This window comes from Schistocerca americana, chromosome 2 (genome assembly GCF_021461395.2).
Source record: "Schistocerca americana isolate TAMUIC-IGC-003095 chromosome 2, iqSchAmer2.1, whole genome shotgun sequence".
Lineage (NCBI taxonomy): Eukaryota > Metazoa > Arthropoda > Insecta > Orthoptera > Acrididae > Schistocerca > Schistocerca americana.
Window position 1 is genome coordinate 80,244,434 of NC_060120.1, and position 22,946 is coordinate 80,267,379.

A 22,946-nucleotide genomic window follows, 5' to 3' on the forward strand; every position below is an offset into this window, starting at 1 on the left:
TCAATCAAGTAGCTCTTCAGTTTCTCTCAGAAGGGCTGAGTGCACCCCACTTGCCAACAGCACTCAGCAGACTGGACAGTCACCAATTCAAGTGCTAGCCCAGCCCCACAGTGCTTAACTTCGGTGATCTGACAGGAACCAGTGTTACCACTGTGGCAAGGCTGTTGGTTTGGCTGTATGCTACCAAGAACTTAAGATCAGCCACTAGCACGAAAAGGATTCTCTGAAGTCTACTTGCCTAGAGGTGGCAAACCTGCCATTTTCATAGCAGACAATGCTTCGAATTTCATAAGTGACAAGTGGAAACCTTCTTGAAAGACAAACAAGTAAAGCACATTCTAGTTTCCCGTTTCCATATGGAAGCAAATCATATGGAAAGGATTTTCTAGGAATTCAGTAAGTTTATCTGCACATGTGTTCCTACAAAACAAACTAAGTGGGTAGAATATTTAGCTCCATTAGAGCAAACTGTAAATAATCTTTCACATTCACCCAAAAGATTTACTCCAACAGAATCGATGTTTTGTATGTAAGTGGTGGAGTGGATTAAACCACTACCCAAAATTTCATAGAGGGGAAAAGCCCTGATAACCTTAAGTGAAAACGTAAAATGGAAGAAAGTGTTCTATGACAAAATGCTAAAACACACAAGTGAATGTCAGATTGGATGGAAAGTCCTCTTTTAACCGTAAATGGCATTTACTGTATTCAGGTCCGTATGTGATTGCCAATTTTTCCACACCCAGCATATTTAAATTCAGGAAAGATATGAGGTTTAGTCCTGCAGAAAGACTTTAAAAAATTTGTACACTGAGCACCAATGGAATGTAATCATTATTTTAGTTGAAATTTACATGAAAAATACGATGAATGTACCCAATTTAGACACTGTAGATAGTAACATGGAGGACATATGAGGAAGTGGTTGAGAGAAATTTATTTTCTAGTGATACACACTGTAAAGAGATTATGAAGAGAAACCTACACTATAAGAAATTCTACAAAATATTTATATCTATACTACAATAAAAATGAATTGCATCATAAATACCACATACAGTAAGAACTGGAGAATAATGTGTTATCATACTGCTCTGCCGACAGTGTGTGCAGTCTGGTTTGACCTACAGGGAGCCCAGCACTTAGTAATTCATGTATTACGCAGTGGGAATGACACAAATGCACATCCTTTTACAATATGGAGGATTATTTATTGAAGGCAGTGGTAGGAAGCAAGGCAGGACCCTACTATTCTAATGTATACGTACATGTGTTGAGGAGAGAAGTCATGAGGAGTAAAGAGGCACAAGTATCAAATACAGAAAATATGATGAGCAGTACTCTTATGTTTTCCCTAAGGAGTCAAATTTAATTATACATTAAGTAAAAAAAAAGTTATGACCTAAAGGTAGAGCTATTAACCACTCATTAGTTTATGCTTCAGTCGACTGCCATAGGACTCCAGCACTGAGGAAGATTGATTCTCTCACATACACTTGGAGGTGTGACTTCTGACATTCTTACTTAAAAGAATAACTGTATGGTACACTGATGTGGACTACACAATCTTGTTACACAAGGCATGAATTTGTATGATAAATGAAAACCATAATGCAAAACACAATCCAAGCAAGATCATTACACAATAACTCAGCACGAAGTGTGCGAATGATAACGTGGAATTGGTTACACAACGTTGCCAGGAAAATGGCTGAATGCACACTGTTATTAAGATAAGTATATTCATATGTTTTCCCCTACAGCTGCACATATATATAGAGAATTTAAATGACTTTCCTTTCTACACATGTAATACACCTAAAGTAATGTAAACATTTTTATTTATAAAATACGAGAAAAAAAACTGGGACAAATTATCCCCCCCCCCCACACACACAAAAATTGGAGAATGTTAAAATATAAACTAACAGACCTAGCTCAAATCTGGCCGCCACCTTTAAGCACACATGATCTATGAATTATGTAATTGTGGATAGTACTTTGTATGTAAATATGTACCTGTTCTTAGTAGCGAATGTGGGAAGTAAGTAAGAAGTAATTTTGAATGACCACTTGTGGAGAATACAAAAGTGGATGTAATAAACACATTTTGAGTAAAGATAAGAGCACACAAGTTAAAAAAAAAAAAAAAAACAGTTCTTTGTGAGGAGATGGCGAAGACATATACTTTTGCCATAGGTTCCATGTACATTTAACTTAATGCATCTTTCTGTTGTTGTTAGCTATGTACACACACTTTACTTGTACGATATACATTTTTCTTGCTTGTATTTTTGTAGCTGAAACCTTGTCACTGAGTAAAGTCTAGATTCTCTCCTACAAGTCTGTTGGATATAGTTGCAAACTACTTGTGACTGCACACAAGAGTTGAGATTATGCTGTGTTGCACATGACTTGAACTGAGTGTGAACTGCAACTCCTTACTGTAAAAAACAGAGTGAGGCTTCAATATTTCATTTGCCTTATTTGGTGTGTGAGGATGGTTTTCACATTAGCAAGAAGACTAAATATGAGAAGAGCCAGACACACTTTAACCCCAAGTAAAACTGCATTACAATACAAGAAGAATTAAAGCAAGTGTGTTAGCAGAGTGTAGTGAACAAAAGTGTGTTCATCGAAACAATTTTATTGAAATGTAAAACTATATATCACAAGATCACATTAACCTATGTGTATTGAGATTTCATGAATAAATAGGCACGAGGAACTAGACGCAAAAGGGTGTTTCTAGTACTGTACCAGAATAATAATCTCAGAACAAAATAAATAACACTCAATAACCATTTAAATTATCACAAAAATTGTAGCAATTAAAAATGTCAGGAACGATGAGGTGTTTCCAAAAGCCGAATAACTGTATGAAGGTGCTTTATTTGCAACTGCCAGTTTTGTGTCAGTATAGACACATCTTCAGGTTTATCTGCCAAGAACACATATCACTGTGTGAAATTTTATGAAATGGCAGAAATACAGAACCACAGATAGTGTTGGGATTCAACAAACGTAGTCACAATTGTTATATTTTCATGTAGATGGGCAGTTACAGAGGCTGTTATCCACATTAAGAGTCCAACCACATGGTAGGTTCTCATAATAAAACTGAGTACACCCGATAGGTGTTTGTCAAAAGTGTGTAAAGCTTTTTCTGTAGTTGCAGTCGCTCAATGTGATGTTGAAACCGAATGCAATAAGTACTTGCCCTCGGCAGCCGAACTTCCCCGAATGGAGGACTCCCGGCCCACAATGCCGTACGCTCATTTCCATTTTTGTAGTTGCAGGGGCAACAGTTGGACGATTGACTGCGTTGCTGTGCTGGAACTGCAAATGGCCAAAAGCAAGGGGAAACTACAGTCTTAACTTTCCCAATGGCATGCAGGTCTACTACATTGTTAAATGATGGCAGCATCCTCTTGAGTAAAATAGTCCTCCATTCAGATCTCTGGGTGGAGACTATTCAGGAGAATGCCGTAGGGTGACTTCAGGGTTATAAATATAAAACCAAATAGTGCAGGAGCAGGTTTAATAAGGAAAAAGAAAATAGGTATGTGGGCAAGCTACTATGAACAGCACTGCAAATGCTTTATCGTAGCCAAGATATACTAAAAGCCAACATTCACAATAGTACACATTTATGTGCCAGCTGGCTCCACAGATGAAGAGATTGGAGAAACGTATCTTGTTGTTGTTGTGGTCTTCAGTCCCGAGACTGGTTTGATGCAGCTCTCCACGCTACTCTATCCTGTGCAAGCTTCTTCATCTCCCAGTACCTACTGCAACCTACATCCTTCTGAATCTGCTTAGTGTATTCATCTCTTGGTCTCCCTCTACGATTTTCACCCTCCACGCTGCCCTCCAATACTAAATTGGTGACCCCTTGATGCCTCAGAACATGTCCTACCAACCGATCCCTTCTTCTAGTCAAGTTGTGCCACAAACTTCTCTTCTCCCCAATCCTATTCAGTACCTCCTCATTAGTTATGTATCTTGTTAAGTGAGACAAACATTTAACTGTGATGGGAGGCTGCAATTCGACAGTAGGAAAGGAGGAGGGGGGGGGGGGGAGTTAGGTGAATATGGACTGGGGAAAGGAATACAGGACACCACCTGGTACAATTTTGCACAGAGTATCATTTAATCATCGCTAACACCTGGTTTGAGAATCATGAAAGGAGGTGTACATGTTGAAGAGACCTTGAGGCACCAGAAGGTTTTAGATTAATTATATAATAGTAAGAAAGATATTTTGGAATCAGATTTTAAATATTAAGATACTTCCAAGGGCATATGTGGACTCAGATCACAATTTATTGATTGCAGACTGAAGATTACAACTAACGAAATGGCAAAAAGGTACGAAATGAATGAGATGGGATATGGGTAAGTTGAAGGGAGGGGGGGGGGGGGGTGGAGGGGGGAACCCACACCCGAGGTAGTTTAGAGTTTCAGAGGGAATGGGTAGCTTTAAGTGGGGAAATACTTAAGGCAGCAGACGTTCAAATAGATCAAAAGACAAGGTCTGGTAAAAATCCTTGGATAAGACTGGAGATACTGATTTAACTGATGAAAGGAGAAAATATAAAAATTAAGCAAATGAAGCATCTGAAAGGGAACACAAATGTCTAAACAATGAGACTGACAGAGATGTGCAAAATGGATAAGTAAGAAGGGTAGAAGACAAAAGAAAGGATTTAGAAGTATATATCACTAGGAGAAAGATAGAGGACGTCTACTTTGAAGAATAGAGAAGCAACTGTATGAATATCAAGAGCTCATATGGAAAATCATTCCTAAGCCACGACAGGAAAACTGAAAGATGGAAGCGGTGTATAGAGGGTCCATACAAAGGAGATGAACTTGAAGGCCATAATATAGAAAAGGAAGAGGACATAAATGAAGGCAACATGAGAGATATGATAATGCGAGAAGAATTTGACAGAGCAGTGAAAGACCCAAGTCTAAATAAAGCTCCACAAGTACACAATATTCTGTTAGAATACAATTTCGATAGCCTTGCAAGAGCCAGCCATGACAAAACCCTTCCATCTGGTGTGCAATTTGTATGAGACATGTGAAATGCCTCAGACTTAATGCATAATGTAATAACTCCGTTTCCAAACAAATCAGGTGCTGACAGATATTACTGAACTAACAGTCTAACAAGTTAGGGTTGCAAAATACTAACATTGATTCCTTATAGAAGAATGGAAAAAAAAAGGCAGAAGCCGAACTTGGGGAAGATGTTTGGGATCCAAAGAAATGCAGGAACACACAAGGCAATACTGAAGGTGTGAATTCTCTTAGTAGAGAGTCTAGGAAAGGCAAATCTACATCTGTAACTTTCGTAGACTTAGAGTAAGCTTTTGACAATGTTGATTGGAACACTCATTTCGAAATTCTGAAGGTAGCAGGAGTAAATACAGGGAGTGAATGGCTATTTACAACTTCTACAGAAATCAGACTGCAGTTACAAGATTCAAGGGACATGAAAGGGAAGCTGTGGTTGACAAGGGAGTGTGGAGTAAGGCAGGGTTCTAGCCTGTCACTCGGGAGTAAAGGAAAGCAAAGAAAAATTTGGAGTAAGAACTAAAATTCAGGGACAAGAAATAAAAACTTTGTGGTCTGCCGATGACATTGTAATTCTGTCAGAGACAGCAAAGGACAAGGAAGAGCAGTTGCACAGAATGGACAGTGTCCTAAAAGGAGGATCTAAGACAAACATCAACAAAAGCAAAACAAAGATAATGGAATTTAGTCGAATTAATACAACCTGATGCTGAGGGAATTAGTTTAGGAAAAAGAGACACTTAAAAAAATATGAGTTTTGTTATTTGGGCAGCAAAGTAGCTGACAATGACTGAAGTACAGAGGATTTAAAATGCAGACTGACAACAGAAAGAAAAGCTTTTCTGAACAAGAGATTTTTGTTAACATCAAATACAGAGTTAAGTGTTGGGAACTCTTTTCTGTAGGTATACAAATACCATGTAGACATGTACGGAAGTGAAACATGGATGATAAACTGTTTGGACAGTAAGAGAAGTGAAGCTTTTGAAACATGGAGCTACAGAAGAATGCTGAAGATTAGATGGGTAGATCACATAACTAATGAGGTAATGAATATAATTGGGAGGAAAAGAAATCTGTGGCAAAACCTAAATAGAAGACGTGATTGATTGACAGGACACACTCTGAAATATCAAGTGACGGCCAATTTAGAGTTGAAGGGGAGAGTTGGGAGGTAAAAATTGCAGAGGGAGACCAACGGATGAATACAGTTAGCAGATTCAGAAAGATGTAAGTTGCAATAGTTATTCGGAGATGAAGAGGCTTTTACAGGAGAGAGAAGCATGTAGAGCTGCAGCAGACCAGTGTTCAAGACTGAAGACCACCACCACCGCCACCACCACAATTTGTATGATAATTTAAATAGTTATCGAGTGTTTTTTTATTGTTATTCACAATGTCTTTGAGCTCTGATTGCTCTCCCCAGAAAGTTATTTGTATAAATAAAAATGTTAGTGATGCAAAATAAATGTGATGCACGGCAATGGATTAAGTGAGACATGTAAACCTTGCTGTGTATATTGGAAAGCATGCAATGGAACTGATGAGTGACAAATTTGTGGTTGCTTCTTTAAGATTTCTGTCAGCAACAAAAAACTAAGTACATACAATCTTACCTGATTGAGATGGAAGTAGTGTGTTTCGTGTCCTGTCTCTCCTTACCCTACACTATAAACTTGTAAGTCATTGTAATCTCAGAAGAGATGACTTAGATGGTACAAGGCAGATCACTGTTGGACATGCCACTATGTTCAAACACTTGCTCTCATTCCTGTTACCACCGGCAGCAATTCCCCACATGACACCATCGGGAAGCAACAATTCCACTTGACTAAATGATTATAAAACTATATCAATAACATAATAAAGTTAGAACACTGTCATTTAATAATAAAAGTAAAAGTGACTTCACCAAAGTAAAGATGAACCTCATGAAATTCAGTCACTGACTGCTCCGTGAAATAAAAATGAATAAAGAGAATCTTTCTTAATTGAATTCATGTGAAGATGGTAATCGTACTGTATAGTTGCATTTCTCTTCTTTCCCCATCTTTTCTATACACTATTCATATTATATTTTGTTGAAGTTAAATGTTTTTATCGTGAATTGTAAAGTAACAAACACCTGACATCCTCATTTCATTTGAGACTTAATTAAACCACAAATAAAGTAAATACTTGCTCTAAGTCTATAAAGAGTGTGGATTGTATATAAATCTTTTAATCCATGTTTTACTGACTTGCAGTTCATGTATGCAAATTTCTTTAGAGGTATACCTCATACAATTGCAGAAGCTGTGTATTCTGTGCAAATATTCTGTTACGATGCTGAAGAAATTTACAAGCACTAAGCGTTGGTGACTTTTTGGATTTGTGCATTGAATGTTTGACACAAATCACATTAAAAAAAAGTGCTGATATCATACAACTGACTGTATCTTGCACATTAGATGAATAATAATTTAGAATTCTTTTCCATATATTAAATGTCAAGGAATATACTTATCTTATTATTCAAAGAATTCCCATAAACAATTCTGAACACAAAAGAGGCACTATCTGGGAAAACAGTTGAATTGGATGAATTTCATTTTTTGTAGCACCTTTACTTACCTCTACGTTGTCGAAACACATGAATTTAGAAGATGTATTCCCTCAGATTTGAGAATAATTTGCGAAACACGTGAATTGTGGCTCAAGAGGATGTTTATTTCAATACATTTTCCATTTCTATGAAATTATTTGGAGACAAAGTCTGATATAACAACAGAAAACTACAATTAAAGGAAGTAATAGCTAAATATGACGAATGTAGTTGTTTATCGTGAGTTGGCAGTAAAGTATTTATGACAAGATATTTCACTGGCCTGCTCAACGTCAAAAGTATCTTTATACCTTATACAGAACTAAATATTTGTCACACACAGCTAGGGAACTTCCCCAGCAGCCATCACTTGAGGTGTTATTTGGGAGTGGAACATCCTACTAACGATTTTGCATTTATCCTTTTCCACACATTACCTGTGTAAAACTACAAATTCTGGGGGCATAAACAACAGTAAGTTAACATATTTGGTTCACTGATGTTCTAATGAACATTTAGGAGTAACTCACTTAGGCAGAAAGTATCCATTGTACAAAAGAAAGTAATTAGAATTGTGTGCTGAGTTTACATACATGTCTTGCAGGAATCTATTTAAACAATTAGGAAGTAACCACAGCCTTGTATATGCACATTTTGCATGCACAGATACACACTCCTCCCTTAATGTAAAATTATGTGTGCCATTTGAAAGGAAATGAAATAACTGTAGCAGTATTTTTTAAAATTTTATTAAATATCTGAAAAATTCACTGTCACTACGTTACACTACCCTATTAATAAACTGAAATTGTAAGTTCTGGACATCAAATTCTTTTTAATAAATATGAAACTAATCTACAATGAAAATAGGAAAATATATTTTTAGGAAATATAGACAAACCAAATTTGTAAAGTGAAAACATTCCAACGGAAGATATTAAACACTATCTGAGATCTCCATTTCACTTAGTCTGTGGATACTTACTGAAACAGAATGACTTGTAAATTATTTCTGACTGATGAACAAAATGGCACAACATCAAACAAATACATTAAAATACAGAAGTGTTTATTTAAATATTACAACTGTGTAAGAGGCACTGAATATGGTGAGCACGTATTACTTATGATGTAGAAATGTAATACTGAATTTCAATTCTAATTTCCCAAAACACTCGAAATTATTGCAAAAACTTCACAGACTTCATTTTCCATTCTTATTAAATAAATTTGTATTTTCTAAATGAGGCACAGCCATTTTCATTATCCAGTTAAATATGATGTACATTTAATTTCAAATACAAACTGACACTTTGTCTATTTATTTCTACATATGCAACCAATTACTGTCCTCAAATAATTATTCCATAAAATTAAATGTGATTTCTTGTCTTTTCCATGCCAGAAGAAATGTCTGCTCCTGTTTTATGTAAGATTCTTTCCGTCCACAATTCTTTTTTTTTTTTTTCTTTCTGTAAAAACAAATTTATCTTGGAAGTTGACACATTTCACAACTTGATAGTTCAGTTGGGTTTAAAAATGTGCAATGACTGCAGGTCCAGCCTGCATCATCGTGCATTGGTGGTGACGATGGCATTGCTGCTGTTGCTGCTGCAGAGGCAGCAGGAGCTGTTAACGGAGATGTAAATGTGCTACTTTGAGGTCGTGATGAAGGCGGCGATAAGGAACTTGCAGCAATAAGTTGTTCTACTGTTGCCCAGTGTTCTGACCTAGCCCAGTCCCGTGCCATTTCACTATTCTGTGTCCGCACTGCTTCAAGCAATGGTCCCATATACTCCTACAACAACAACAACAACAACAACAAAATTAATCAGAGGCTCACATCCAAAGCAAACAATTGTTTCTTTTTTTTAATTTTTAATTTTTTTTTTTTTTAACTGTTAGAATAAGTACATTAAAACAGAAGCCTGTGCTGAAGACTTAGCAAAACAAGAAAACAAGCACCTCAAAATATGGAAAAATTTTAGTAAAACAAGAAAACAAGCACCTCACAATACTGAAAAATTATAAAGAACTGGAAAATGTAAATGGCAAGCTTCACAGAGGATTTTTAACCGCTTGTAAATCTACTGATACTAATTTTACTACGGTTTGAAGCTCCTGTTCTTGTTCTTCCGTGTTTGCGATTTTAAAACTGGGTTATTTTGGGAATCCACGCATATATTCTAGATTTGCATTTTTTTGCTAGGCAGTTGTTCTGAAACAGCTGCAATCCACCAGATGTCACTTAGGCAACTGGTTAGCAAACCAGTTATCAAACCAGAAAAAGAGGATATGCAGTGTAACGTGGAATCCGGACCAAGTTTCATTTCTAGTGAATCTCCACACCATTGAGAGGCAAATGCTATGTTAAAAGGCAGAGTGAAAAAAATTTGATCCACCCAGGAACTGATCCTGCTACCTTTCAGTTCCTTGCCAAACACTACCACTAGACCATCAAACCCGATGCAAGTTTTGTTGCGCTTTCTGCTAATTCAAGGCAATGCTGCACTCTTGAGTTATGGTCACTCATGGTAAAATTTGTATATTCATCAATGCTGCACAAAGGAGTGAGGATATATATACAAATTTTAATTTGCATTCACTAGAATTTTACTACAATACTACTTTTGGTCTGGATGTGGTACTAGTTGGTTTGCGGCAAAAGGGATTAAACTGCAAGGTCACTTGTCCCTTCAGCCATTAAGTGGCCAACCAGGAGTGGTTGTCAAAGGAGGTGAATCCTGGAAAGTATACGTGTAACTAAAAAAAGATCCAGAGATAAAACCCCAGGAAAAAAAGACAGCACAGACAAGTCGTTAAAAGATCAGTCAAGACAAGGCATTAAAACCAAGAAATGAAACAGAATAAGGAGAATAGAAAGGTGGCAACGGTAAAGGTCATGCTGGGCCACTGAGCAAGGGCCACCAAGGGCCCCTGGGGGAGGAGGGAGGGGAGAGGAGAGGAGGGGCGAGGGGAGGAGGGAGGGGAGAGGAGAGGAGGGGCGAGGGCAGGAGCAGGGGAGGGGTGCCACACCAAGCCCCCACACAGCCAATGAGGCCGAAAAGCCCTACTTTACGGAGATGAGTAGAAACCACTTTCACGGGCAAAACTAAACAACAGATCAGCCACTTTGGCATTGTGTGCCAGCATCAGAGGTTACGTGTCAGGAAGATGAAGATACCGCCTCAAAGCAGCCAAATTAGGGTTACCATCAGGCAGGCCCCACATTTGCAGTGAGATGGATCCTCACGTCAGAGAACAAGACCATGGGTCAGCCAAATGTGGCCAATGCAGAGTTGACAAGAGGATGGTGGATTCCCTGTGAAAAGAGCACATGTGGTTGTGGTCTCCTTAATTGCCCTCTGTCTGAGGAGCTCAGGGCAGACCATTATGAGTCCCAGACTTAAAGAAATCTATGGCATATACAAGACCTAAGGTCCAATTCTGGACCCCCATTTCCAGAATCAGCATCCTGGTGGCCAGCTTTGCCAACTGGCCAGTTCATTAATTTCCTAAAATCCCAACACCACTGGGGGACCAAACAAATACGACTGGCTGTCCAGCTTCATGGAGGTCAGAGACAATCCAGAGACAAGGTCCTGGATAGCGATAACCGGTGGGAGAGGAGAGTTGCACTGTCTACAGCCAGATGGCTACTAAGGGAGTCACTACAGATTAGGATACTCTTGCTGGTACAAGAACAAACAGAGCTAAGGGCTTGTCTAATGGCCATCAATTCAGCAATGAAGACACTGCAGCCGTCTGGCAGAGTGTGGAGTTCCCTTCACCATACATGTGTGTATGCAAAGCCTGTTCATCCATTGACTGTTGAGCCACTGGTGAATAACACTTCTGAACCCGGATATGTCTCAAGGTGAGCCGAGACCAGGCAGTGAAAAGATTGAGACAAATCTGTGGGGGGGGGGGCACAAGCCATGGGGACAGATGCCATTTCTCCCTGACCAGAGGCGACAATGAAGGAAGCTGCAGTTCCGAGTAGAGACACTGGAGGTGTACAGCAATTGTAAACCCAGTTCTGGGTTGCTTTTGTAGGAGATGAAGCTCCCTTCCAGGGAAAATGACACAGTAGTTGAGATGTTCAGGGAAGCTATGAACACACACAGCTTAATGCAGCAGCCATTGTTAGCACCTGATAGGTAATGGAGGTACTCCAGCCTCAACTAGTAGGCTGTTCGCAGGGCTATTTCAGAAGGCTCCTGCCGCAAGTCAGACCCCTCAATGATGAATGGGGTCAGTATTCGCAATGCTGAAGGTGATGCTGAACCATGTGCAAGACTCTCATAATCAAGGCGGGACAGAATCAGTGCTTTATAGACCCACAAAAGGATATAGCAATCTGCACCCCAGCTAGTTTTGCTGAGGCAGCCAAGTGTATTGAGGTGTCATCAGCATTTTCACTTCAGTTGGCGGAGGTGGGGAAGGAACATCAACTGGGAACTGAGGACCAGTCCCAAAAAGCACTACATCTCAAATATAAGAAGTAACTGATTGTCCAGGTAAAGCCCTGAGTATGGGTGGGCTGTACAATGGTGACAGACATGCAAGTCACAAGTCTTGGCAGCTGAAAACCAATAGCCACAGGGGAGAACCCATGATTGCGCCTTTCTTAAGGCACCTTGTAGGTGATGCTCACTAACACCCATACTACAGGAGCAATAATAAAACCAAAACTCATTGGCATATAAGGAGGGTGATGCCAAAGCCCTACCACCACCACTAGACCACTGATGGCCACCAGAAAGAGGGGGGTTGCTCAGGACCCCATTCTCTTTGATCTGGAAGTACTGAGGTAGCACCCACTTCAACCCGGAACATATAGTGTGACAGGAAGTTTTGCACAAATTTTGGGAATGGACCCCGGAGACCCCACTTATGTGATGCAATAAGGATATGGTGACGCCATGTCATGATAAGGGGGTCATGCAAAGGCCCTCTGGATGGTGAATTCCAGGTGAACCAAATTATCAGCAGTGGAGCGACCTTTGCAAAAACCACACTGAGATGCGGCCGAAAGGCCCAGAGACTCAAGGAGCCAACACAGCTGCTAACTCACCACGCATTCGGACAACTTATAGAGACAGTCGGTAGGGCTCATTTGGTGATAACTGCCCATCTCTATACGGTTCTTATCTGGTTTCAGTACTGGAACTATCATGCTTTCTTGCCACTGACATGCGAACTCATCCTCATTCCAGATCCGATTAAAGGGGGCAAGGATGTGTCACTGACTATTCACCGAGCGATGTTTCAGAATTTGGTTGTGGATGTGGTCTGACCCTGGGGGTGTATCAGGGCGATGGGCCAGGGCACTGGAGGGTTCCTATTCACTGAATCTAGCATTGTATGGATGCAGGTGGTGGGTGCTAAAAGATGGGTGCATTTAGTCCACCCACTGTTTTATGAGCTCAAAGGCAGGGTGGTAGTTCAAAGACGTAGATGCGCGAACATAATGCTCAGTAAAATGTTCAGTGACAGCATCTTGATCAGTATAAACAGCACCATCTAAGGAAATACTTGATACACCTGCAGGGGATTGAAGCCATAGGGGTGTCGGATCTTTGCCCACACCTGTGATGAAACACTAATTCTATTACTTAAATTACTCAAAAATTAAAAATAGTTCTTATTGCCAATATAGTGTACCAAACAATTATATACCTTCAAATATTCCCCCTTCAGTGCTTTATAGATCACTTCATACATTTCTGGAATTACTTTGGTTTATGTGCACCGTGGATTGGAGTGCTTTATTGTAAACTAGAGTAGCTCACTCCTGTATCGATAAATTGCAGTGTCACAGTGAGCCTGTCTTCTGCATATATAGTAATTCTCCATTGAGAATTCTGATTTGTAATGTGAGAAGTCACTTGACTGAAGCAAATACTGAAATGCACTCTCATCCATTTCTAAGTAGTTTATATAAGAGTTGACGTCTTCCAGTTGCAGCTCTCATAACAAATTTTGCTGAACGCTTTTATTATCTTGACATAACACCCATGGCTTCACCCATGTATGTTTCCGTTTTTCCCCACTGCTTTCTACCAAATGCACACACAACGCAATTGTGGCACTGCACCGCGTAACAACAAGTTGTTGTCCATCATCTTTAAATCTGACAACAATGTAATAACCCTTTTTAGCGCCATGACAAAGATCTTTGTCAAAGAAATATGATAGTGTAATAATGGCCGTAGATGGTAGATGACCAGGCCTCAAAAGGAGAGATCAATGGCCAAATGAGTTCAATGTGCCACAATCAAGTAAGTGGGGGCACCAGAGTTCAAGAGGCAAAGATTGAGCTATGCCAGCAAAGTTTCGATGTCTTTACCAAGGCCAGTGATCATTGTCCCTCACCACAAAGGGTTAGGGGCATTGAAGTCGCCCAAGACTAGGAAAGGTGGGGGGAGCTGAGAGAGTAATGCAGACAATACATTCTGGGACATGACATCATTGGGAGGGAGATACATATTACAGATGGTAAAATCTTTAAGTGCCCTTACCCAAACAGCCAAGGCCTCCACAGGTGTAACAAAGGGGTACAGGGCCACTATAATATAGAGTCCAGCACAAACATACATACAGACATACAAACTCCACCTGATAGCCTCTCACAGTTGGTGCGATTCTTAAAATAACCTCAGTAAACACAAAAGGCAGGAATCAGAGTTGGTGGAAACAACCACGTTTCCTGGATGGCAATACAGAATGCAGGGTAAGTGCTTAAAAGCTGCCGTAGCTCAGCCAGGTGGTTGAAAAATGCATTCAAATTACGCTGGAGGATTGTGGGTGCATGAAGTGACCAGGGGAGGAGGGGAGGTTATGACTCAGGGTCACGTGCTTCTACTGCACACTGCCTGGGGAGATCTGGTGCCACCAGAGTCTCCACCTCGGGCACAGAAAGAGTACATGCAGTGTCTGATGGTGTGGGGGTGACCGGAGTTTCATTCATCTTAGAGGACATCTTAGAGGACTTCTTTCTGTCCTTCTCCTTAGAAGACGAGGACTGGGGAAGGTTTCTCTGAATTGGTTTCGGGTACAGAGGAAGAACAAGAGGTGGAGGAGGAGATTAGTGTTTAGTGTTTAACGTGCCGTCGACAACGAGGTCATTAGAGACGGAGCGCAAGCTCGGGTTAGGGAAGGACGGGGAAGGAAATCGGCCGTGCCCTTTGAATGATCCCGGCATTTGCCTGAAAGGATTTAGGGAAATCACGGAAAACCTAAATCAGGATGGCCGGAGACGAGATTGAACCGTCGTCCTCCCGAATGCAAGGCCAGTGTGCTAACCACTGCGCCACCTCGCTCAGTCAGGAGGAAGAACAAGAAGTCCGATAGCCAGCAGCCTGTGGTTCCTTCAGCGACTGGCAGGCATCCGGCTGTGAGCCAGCAGGAACTGTGGAAGGAAGAGTACCGAGAGACCTCTTCCTAGTTAGGGAAATCGGAGGAGGGCAAGGTGCCTCTGGCTGGGGGGATAGGGACTGGTGTACCCAGCAGGTGGAGAGCCAATGCTCTTGAAGTGGGTGCAGTGGAAGTAGCATAAGGGCCCCAACTGCCTGGGTGGTAGCTATTAGCAGTCTGCTCTGAGAGCCTGCTGTAAGAGGTGCAACAGAGGAAAGCACCGTCGACAGAGAAGGCAATGACATTGTGGTTGTAGCGTGAGATTGTGTCATTTCTATGGGATTAAGATGCTCATACTTTTTTCTGGCCTCTTGATATGTGAGCTTGTCTAGGGCCTAATACTCCTAGATTTTCTTCTCACACTTAAAATGGAGCAATCTGGCGAGCTGGGAGGTGTGGGGGGAGGGGCACAAGGAACATTTGTGTGCTGTGGATGTCCACAATCCCTGCAACAGGAAGACGTATGACTGAACTTCATACATCTGAAGCATCTCATAGGAGGAGGAAGATACGGTTCCACATCACACCGATAGACCACCTTGACCTCCTAAGGCCTTGAAAGTCAAGATGAAGGCCTCCAGAAGCAATCTTAATTTCCCTTTTTCCTCCCACAGCGTGGCCAGGGAAGGGATCGTACTTTGTTGCACCATATGATGCACTGCCATTTGAAGAGACTGCCGAGGCCACGTGGTCACCAGCTGGAGAAAGTTTTTAAGTCACTTCATGTGGGAATTATCTGCCATACTGTCACCCATTCTGAACAGGGACTCTCTCTGTGGGAGCCACCCAGCTACAGCTACCTGGTCAGTAATCCATTGCCGGGAGTCTCTATGCGCCAGTCATCACAGGCAAATACTGCACGACATACATGGGGACTGTGCAGTGTAGACGCCAACAGTGTGATCCAACAGTGTGATCCCTGCATGCTCAGGGGCTACCATTGCGCAAGTATTCAACAACAACCCCCCCCCCCCCCCCCACACACACACACCACACACACACACACACACACACACACACACACACACACACACACACACAAAAAATAGGATGGCTATGGTGCTGGATTTTGGGTGTAACATGACAACAGGAAGGAAGGATGCCAGAGCACAGAGGCGGAGTATACATCACAGTGGATGACCTTCCCAGCCTGAAATGCACACTTCTGTAAAATTTGGAAAAGATGGAAGGTCACACCCAATAATGGGGACCATATAATCTTTAATGGAAGGTGAATGATAGCACCGGGAGTGAAACTGGAAATCTCAAGACCAAAATTGTGAACCAAGTCCAGGCAGGGTCTGCACGAAAAGGACCATCCTATGTAGTGTCAGTGGAGGTAAGAGATAGACCAAGTGTAGGTTTGCAGCACAGAAAGAGGAAGTAGTGCTGCAAAGGCTGGGGCCCCATGGTAGCCAAGCATGTACTTGCCAAGGAGTGGTGAGCCCTTTTGGTGGTGGTGGTGGGATATATAATGCTGGGGGCATGCTGCATGTGCTAACACAATTTGAACCTTCACTCAAAAGTATGACTGAAAAATGGGCACAATTCCTTTACAATAACAAGAAAGCATAGTCATGCTTGCAGAAAGGTGCTAGTTGATCTGTAACAGAAGGTAATTTTAAACTGGGATCATCTTTACAATTACTCCTGCTTCCAATAAGCATATAAGTACCAAAAGAACTATTGACAGCTCTATGACACTATTTAATTAACAAGTTGTCACTGTAAAACATATTTCCATTATAATGTTGGTTGGAACAGCACCAACATGATTAGAAAAAAGATCACCTTTTTTCCCCGTACTGGCAACCACTTTTCGCAAACAGTACCATCCTTAAGCCATTGTATGATCAGAAAATTCCAGTAAATAGAAAAAAAATGCCAAAATATTTGTTCTCTATGGCAGCAAACACATGGTACAGGGTGCAACCATAAAACGTATGGTTAGCCCCTTACTCCTAGCTGATATGCTTACTTCCCAAGTTAGTGTGTCAAATACTACAAGTAAAGGTGAAAGTTGAGCTCCAAATAGATGCAGATTGCAGCCAGCAATGATAAGAGAGCCCCTTGAGTACAGAGTATCAATTTTTACTTCTTGAGAAACAGCCCAGATACGTAAAAAACGAAATCAGCGTAAAATATAAAATTAAGAAAATACTTAATAAAACAAAGAATAAAGCAGTCCTCATAGTAATAAAACATTAAAATCAAAATAGAAAACTTATGTAACCATGCTCACATTTATAATTTGTATATACTTTACATCATTATAAAACACTGAACCGACCATGAATCTTTTAATCGAATAAGTGTCGTCATTATAATAATATTAGAAACCATAATTATTCTTATTGAGAAGATTCAAGCATTAAGAGGAAATAGTGGGACAGTGTTGTTATGCATTACTCTGCAACCATCAGCTGACAATCTTTGGCTGCATCTCCAGTTTCACGTTTATCCAAGCAGCGTCTATGTGTACACTGGGGCTCTCGGTGACACTGCATTGCACCTTCTCCACACCATGTCATACGTCATCAATTAAAAGATTCATTGTCACATTGATGTTTTATAGTGACATAAACTGTATACAAATGGTAAATGTACAAATGGCTAAATAGATAATATATTATTTTGACTTCAAAATTTTATTACTTGGAGGCCGTTTTATTATGTAATTTGTTAATTTCGTATTTTATGCAAATGTTCTGAAATTCTGTACGTAGGGGACTCTATTATCACTGCTGGCCACAATCTGCATCTGTCTGAAACTCAACTTTGGCCTTTACTTTTTAATATTTGACACATCCACTTTGGAAGCAAGCATGACAACTTTACACCAGGGGTAAGGATCTACCTGCATATTTTAAGATTGCACTGTAAACCTTATGTTTACTATTAAAGAGAACAAATATTTTGCATATTTTTCTTGCATTATTATTCTAACTATATACAGGAATTTTCTGATCATACGACGGCCTGAGGATAGTACTGTGTACTGAAATTGGTTGCCAGTATAGGCAGATAATAATAATTTAAAAATGCAACTACAGATTAAAACATATATTTTCTCTGACTCTAAAACAGTGATGATGATGATGATTGGTGTGTGGGGCACTCAACTGTCCAGTCATCAGCGCCCGTACAAAGTCCCAATTTTTTCACAGTCCAATCTAGTCACTGTCAGGAATGATGATGAAGACAACACAAACACCCAGTCCTCGTGCAGAGAAAATCCTCAACCCGGCCGTGAATCGACCCCGGGACCCAATGATCCAGAGGCAGCAAGGCTAGCCACTAGACCACAAGCTGCGGACTCTAAATCAGTTCCAAACTTGTAATGGAAGCACAATGCTGGAGAAATAATAGTTTTTGCCAGGACAAACATCCCATTTATTTGTGAAGTGTGTGCCTGTTTTCTAGATAAAGCCCATTCTTTAAATTACCTTAGTAGGATGACTAGAGTCTGAATAGGAATCCTACAGCAGAAGAATAAAGTGGAATACAAATAAGATCCAAAACTGTATTGTATGAAGTAACGCCCTTTTGTAATCGCAAATGCCTGGTGGAGGGGTGGGGGTGGGTGGAGGCTCTTAGGATTAGATTAAAATGTACATGTTACCTGGACGTATGACATATACCATTATACTGAAATGTATAAACATGTCTATCAGCTACAGCAGAGCCAACCCCTAGCATACAGTTTATAACCTAGCATGAGAGCCTATCAGAGTTCTTTGAACTTCAGCTAATTACACACAGAAAAGTACTGCTGTCAATATATATATAAATAAACATCACATTTTGAAAGTGTGCTACATCATTGTTTGGTAATCATTTTTTATTAATGTTCACTTTAAGCTTACTAATTCCTTTTTTAATTTGAAAACTTGACTATCACACATGCTACATTACATTTTTTTAAAAAAAAAAAAAAAAAAAAAAAAAAAAAAAAAAAAAAAAAAAAAAAAAAGGAAAATCACACCTGATTTTACTAAATATTGTAGGAACATATTACCTTCATTGGCAGCATATCCATTGTTGAAATGTACAACAAGAAATGAAAATCAGAGACTGCATTTAGAAACTGATCTGGTGAGAACTGTTGTAGGTAGTTGCTTAATGTGTTGAAATCCTGGATGTGACCATCAACCAGCCTATGGAAGGAAAACAATAATAAATTAAACTCTATTTTGGTAAATATACACAAAGTGACTATTTAAAGAAATAGAGAGAGAGAGAGAGAGAGAGAGAGAGAGAGAGAGAGACGATAGCGTTCTTCACATCAGTTCACTGGTAAGACAACAACATAGGTGATTACACGTTTGTTGCACACAGGAACGCTGTTGTATCACAACAACAATTAAATGCATTTCATGGTGAATAATTACACAAAGTTATACAGCGAGAGCTTGAAGTTAAGTTGGCTGATTTTGGTACTGAATGCTTACAACTTGTATCATCCTGGTTTTCTAATTATAAGACTTCTTTAGTTTATGGATATGAAATTCTAAAATCATGACTTGCAAACCCAAGAGAAGTTACACTCGTTAGAGACCAAATTGGTCTTAGCAACTTTCATAACTTCTCCTTATTACAGTAAAAAGCTCTTACAACTGCAGCAGAATAAATGTAAATGGCTTATTTTAAATAAAAATAGTTCTTTTTTATGACACGCTCATACCCCACTTCAATGCGGAGTCGGCCATGTTAGTACGCATTTGGCAGCGTTAGTTGCAGATGGTGGCCAGATGCCTTCCTGCCACCACCACCCAGGACAGAATTAGAGCATCCTAGCTGTCTGCATTTAGTGAACGTTTGCAAATGCCTGTGAGCCGTGTAACTGAGGTGGAACGTGGGGACTAGCCCGGTATTCATCTAGCAGGACGTGGAAAACTGCCTGAAAACCACCCAGGCTGGCCAGCATACCAGCCCTAGTCGCTAATCCGCCGGCGGGGATGCGATCTAGGCCGGCGCACCTACCAGTGTCCAGGAAGCAGCGCATCGGCACTCTCGGCTACCCTGGCGGGTGCCCCACAACAGAATAGCAAAACGCCAAAGAGAAAGGCAGGAAGCTCAAAGAATTAACTTAATGTCTAAAACAGTGTGTGTGTATGTGTGTGTGCTGTCACCTTCTGGGCACTGTCTTGAGCTTTTTGGTAATCATGGAATTCTCAAAAATCCTCAAAAAAGCATTATTGGTCTTAAAAAAAGTATCCCACTGGTGATCTACCTTGTGCTTCCTTGTTTATTCGATAATCTTTTAAAAAAGTAATCAATGTTGAAAGATAGATTATGATTTAATGCCCTGTCGACGATGAGGTCACTTGGCGAGGGAGGGGGGGGGGAGGGGGGGGGGGGCAAGGAGAAACAATTTGGATAGCAGAAGGAAATCAGTCCCATCTTTTTCAAAGGAACTATCCACACATTTTCCTTAAGCAGCATGCAAAACTCAAATCAGGATGCCTGGGTAGGTATTTGAATCAACGTCCTACAGAATTCACATACCGTATAACCATTTTGCCATCTAACTTGATAATAAATTTTAGAATTTATGTGCACTTTAAGCAGATCAATTAATTTTTAGCTTTAATATTACATGTTCCCTTACATTAAAAAAAAAAAAAAAACCACATGTGACTGCTAAATGTGGAAACTTCCATACAGATTTTTTTCATAGTATCTTACCAGGTACAAGTATAATGACTGTGAAGCTTACAGAATACTGAGAGAATTTTGATAAGACACAGTACATACAGTTCCGTACAGTGAATGGTATGACGCCATTAATAAATATAGACCTTAATCAGAAGCATATAGCTAAGGTAGAATATTCCAAATTTTTAGGTGTGTCCATTGATGAGAGATTAAATTGGGAGAAACACATTGATGATCTGCTGAAACGTTTGAGTTCAGCTACTTATGCAATAAGGGTCATTGCAAATTTTGGTAATAAACATCTTAGTAAATTAGCTCACTACGCCTATTTTCACTCATTGCTTTCATATGGCATCATATTTTGGGGTAATTCATCACTGAGGAATAAAGTATTTATTGCACAAAAGCGTGTAATCAGAATAATAGCTGGAGTCCACCCAAGATCATCCTGCAGACATTTATTTAAGGATCTAGGGATATTCACAGTAGCTTCTCAGTATATATACTCTCTTATGAAATTCGTTATTAACAACCAGACCCAATTCAAAAGTAATAGCAGTGTGCATAACTACAATACTAGGAGAAAGGATGATCTTCACTATTCAAGATTAAATCTAACTTTGGCACAGAAAGGGGTGAATTATACTGGCACTAAAGTCTTTGGTCACTTACCAAATAGTATCAAAAGTCTGACAGATAACCAACAAGTATTTAAGAAGAAATTAAAAGAATTTCTGAATGACAACTCCTTCTACTCCATAGAGGAATTTTTAGATATAAATTTTAAAAAAAATAATAAAAAATAAAGAAAAACAAAAAAAAACACAAAAAATAAAGTTGTTATATTAACTTAAGTATGTTGTTAAATTAACCTAATTATGTCATGTATTGGAAAATTTGACTCGTTCCACATCATTACGAAATATCGTATTCATGATCCATGGAACTAGTATTAATCTAATCTAATCTGACACAAATGACAGCCTGCATGTATGTATGTATGTACATCATGGCTTGATGACTATTTTTACTCAAAATGATGTAAATGCTTACGCAAAAACTCCTATATTGAAGAGTATCTTCACAAAACTCTCATATTTAATCACTACAACTAATGTAACACACACACACACACACACACACACACACACACACACACACACACAAATTTCTTACAGTGTTATGCTTATTTCTGAGACAGTACAGTCAATGTTTACAAACCGTACATTCATATCTAAACGTTATGCATGTCTCTCCTGCTTGCTAATGTATGTAATCTTCAATATTCTCACGAGTCGATGCCTGGGGATAAAAGGAGGGGAGATGGATGGTGGTGTAAAGAGAAATTCAACGTATGGACGATTCGAATGAAGATAACAGTTCTCCAATCTTTTCTAAATTTTAAATATATATCTTATTTAAAAGTCTCATACAACCTGCCGGCAGGTGTAACGAAGATCCGGTGTAGTACTTTTAAAAAAAAGTTAATGGCATATTGGTCACACTTTCAAGAATCTGACTATTGAATATTGACACGCAAATCAGTGTTGCTGTCGCCTTCTACAAAATCTGTGCCTACACTTATCTCAATCCAGAAAATTTTCTTCGATTTATTCGCCGGGCAAGTACGTTTTAACCTTGCATTGAAAAGAAACAATCGGTTTCACGAACTTAAATTTGCCAACTGATAGTTCATTTGAAGGAGGGGTTGTTGTGATTGCAAAGCGTGTCGAGTCCATCAACGTTATGGTATATACGCAATTAGTGTTAGAATGTAATAAGCCAACCACTCAATATTCGAATGAACGTATCGAGATTTGACACTAGCTCCTCATATGTGTGTGTAAGCACGCGCACAATTTTTAAGTAATACTGCCAAGACTGAGCCAATAAAGTGTTTGAATATAATGAATGATTTTTTTAGAATGTACTGAAATTTGCAGGTACGACGATGTCAGAACGCAAAGCGAATAAATTCCAATATTAGTACTCACCTGTTTTCAACGGGAAAAGCTTGTATGGCATCACTGGCGTAGAACGTATACAGAGGAATTAATGGGGTGGACGCTGGCACATCCACTAGAAGATATTCGACCGGAAGAGGACGAGCCAATCTTGATACCTCATTACCATAACCATCTTTCTCCTGTAAAACATAGACATTAAGTTAAATGACAACATTCAAACAACCGCCAATTTT

The 22,946-nt window shown here is 39.7% G+C and overlaps 1 protein-coding gene across 1 annotated transcript in view; it reads right to left on the reverse strand.

Moving 5' to 3' along the window:
* Positions 1 to 7,773: 7,773 nt before the first annotated feature.
* LOC124596095 (nuclear protein localization protein 4 homolog) overlaps positions 7,774 to 22,946 on the reverse strand; it is a 254,438-nt gene continuing 239,265 nt past the window's right edge. Inside the window, exons 9-11 of the mRNA XM_047135091.1 lie at positions 22,741 to 22,892; positions 19,107 to 19,245; positions 7,774 to 9,467 (exon numbers count right to left, since the gene is read on the reverse strand). Of these exons, the coding sequence (XP_046991047.1) occupies positions 9,156 to 9,467; positions 19,107 to 19,245; positions 22,741 to 22,892 (603 nt within the window). The 3' untranslated portion in view covers positions 7,774 to 9,155. The remainder of the gene's footprint in view (positions 9,468 to 19,106; positions 19,246 to 22,740; positions 22,893 to 22,946) is intronic.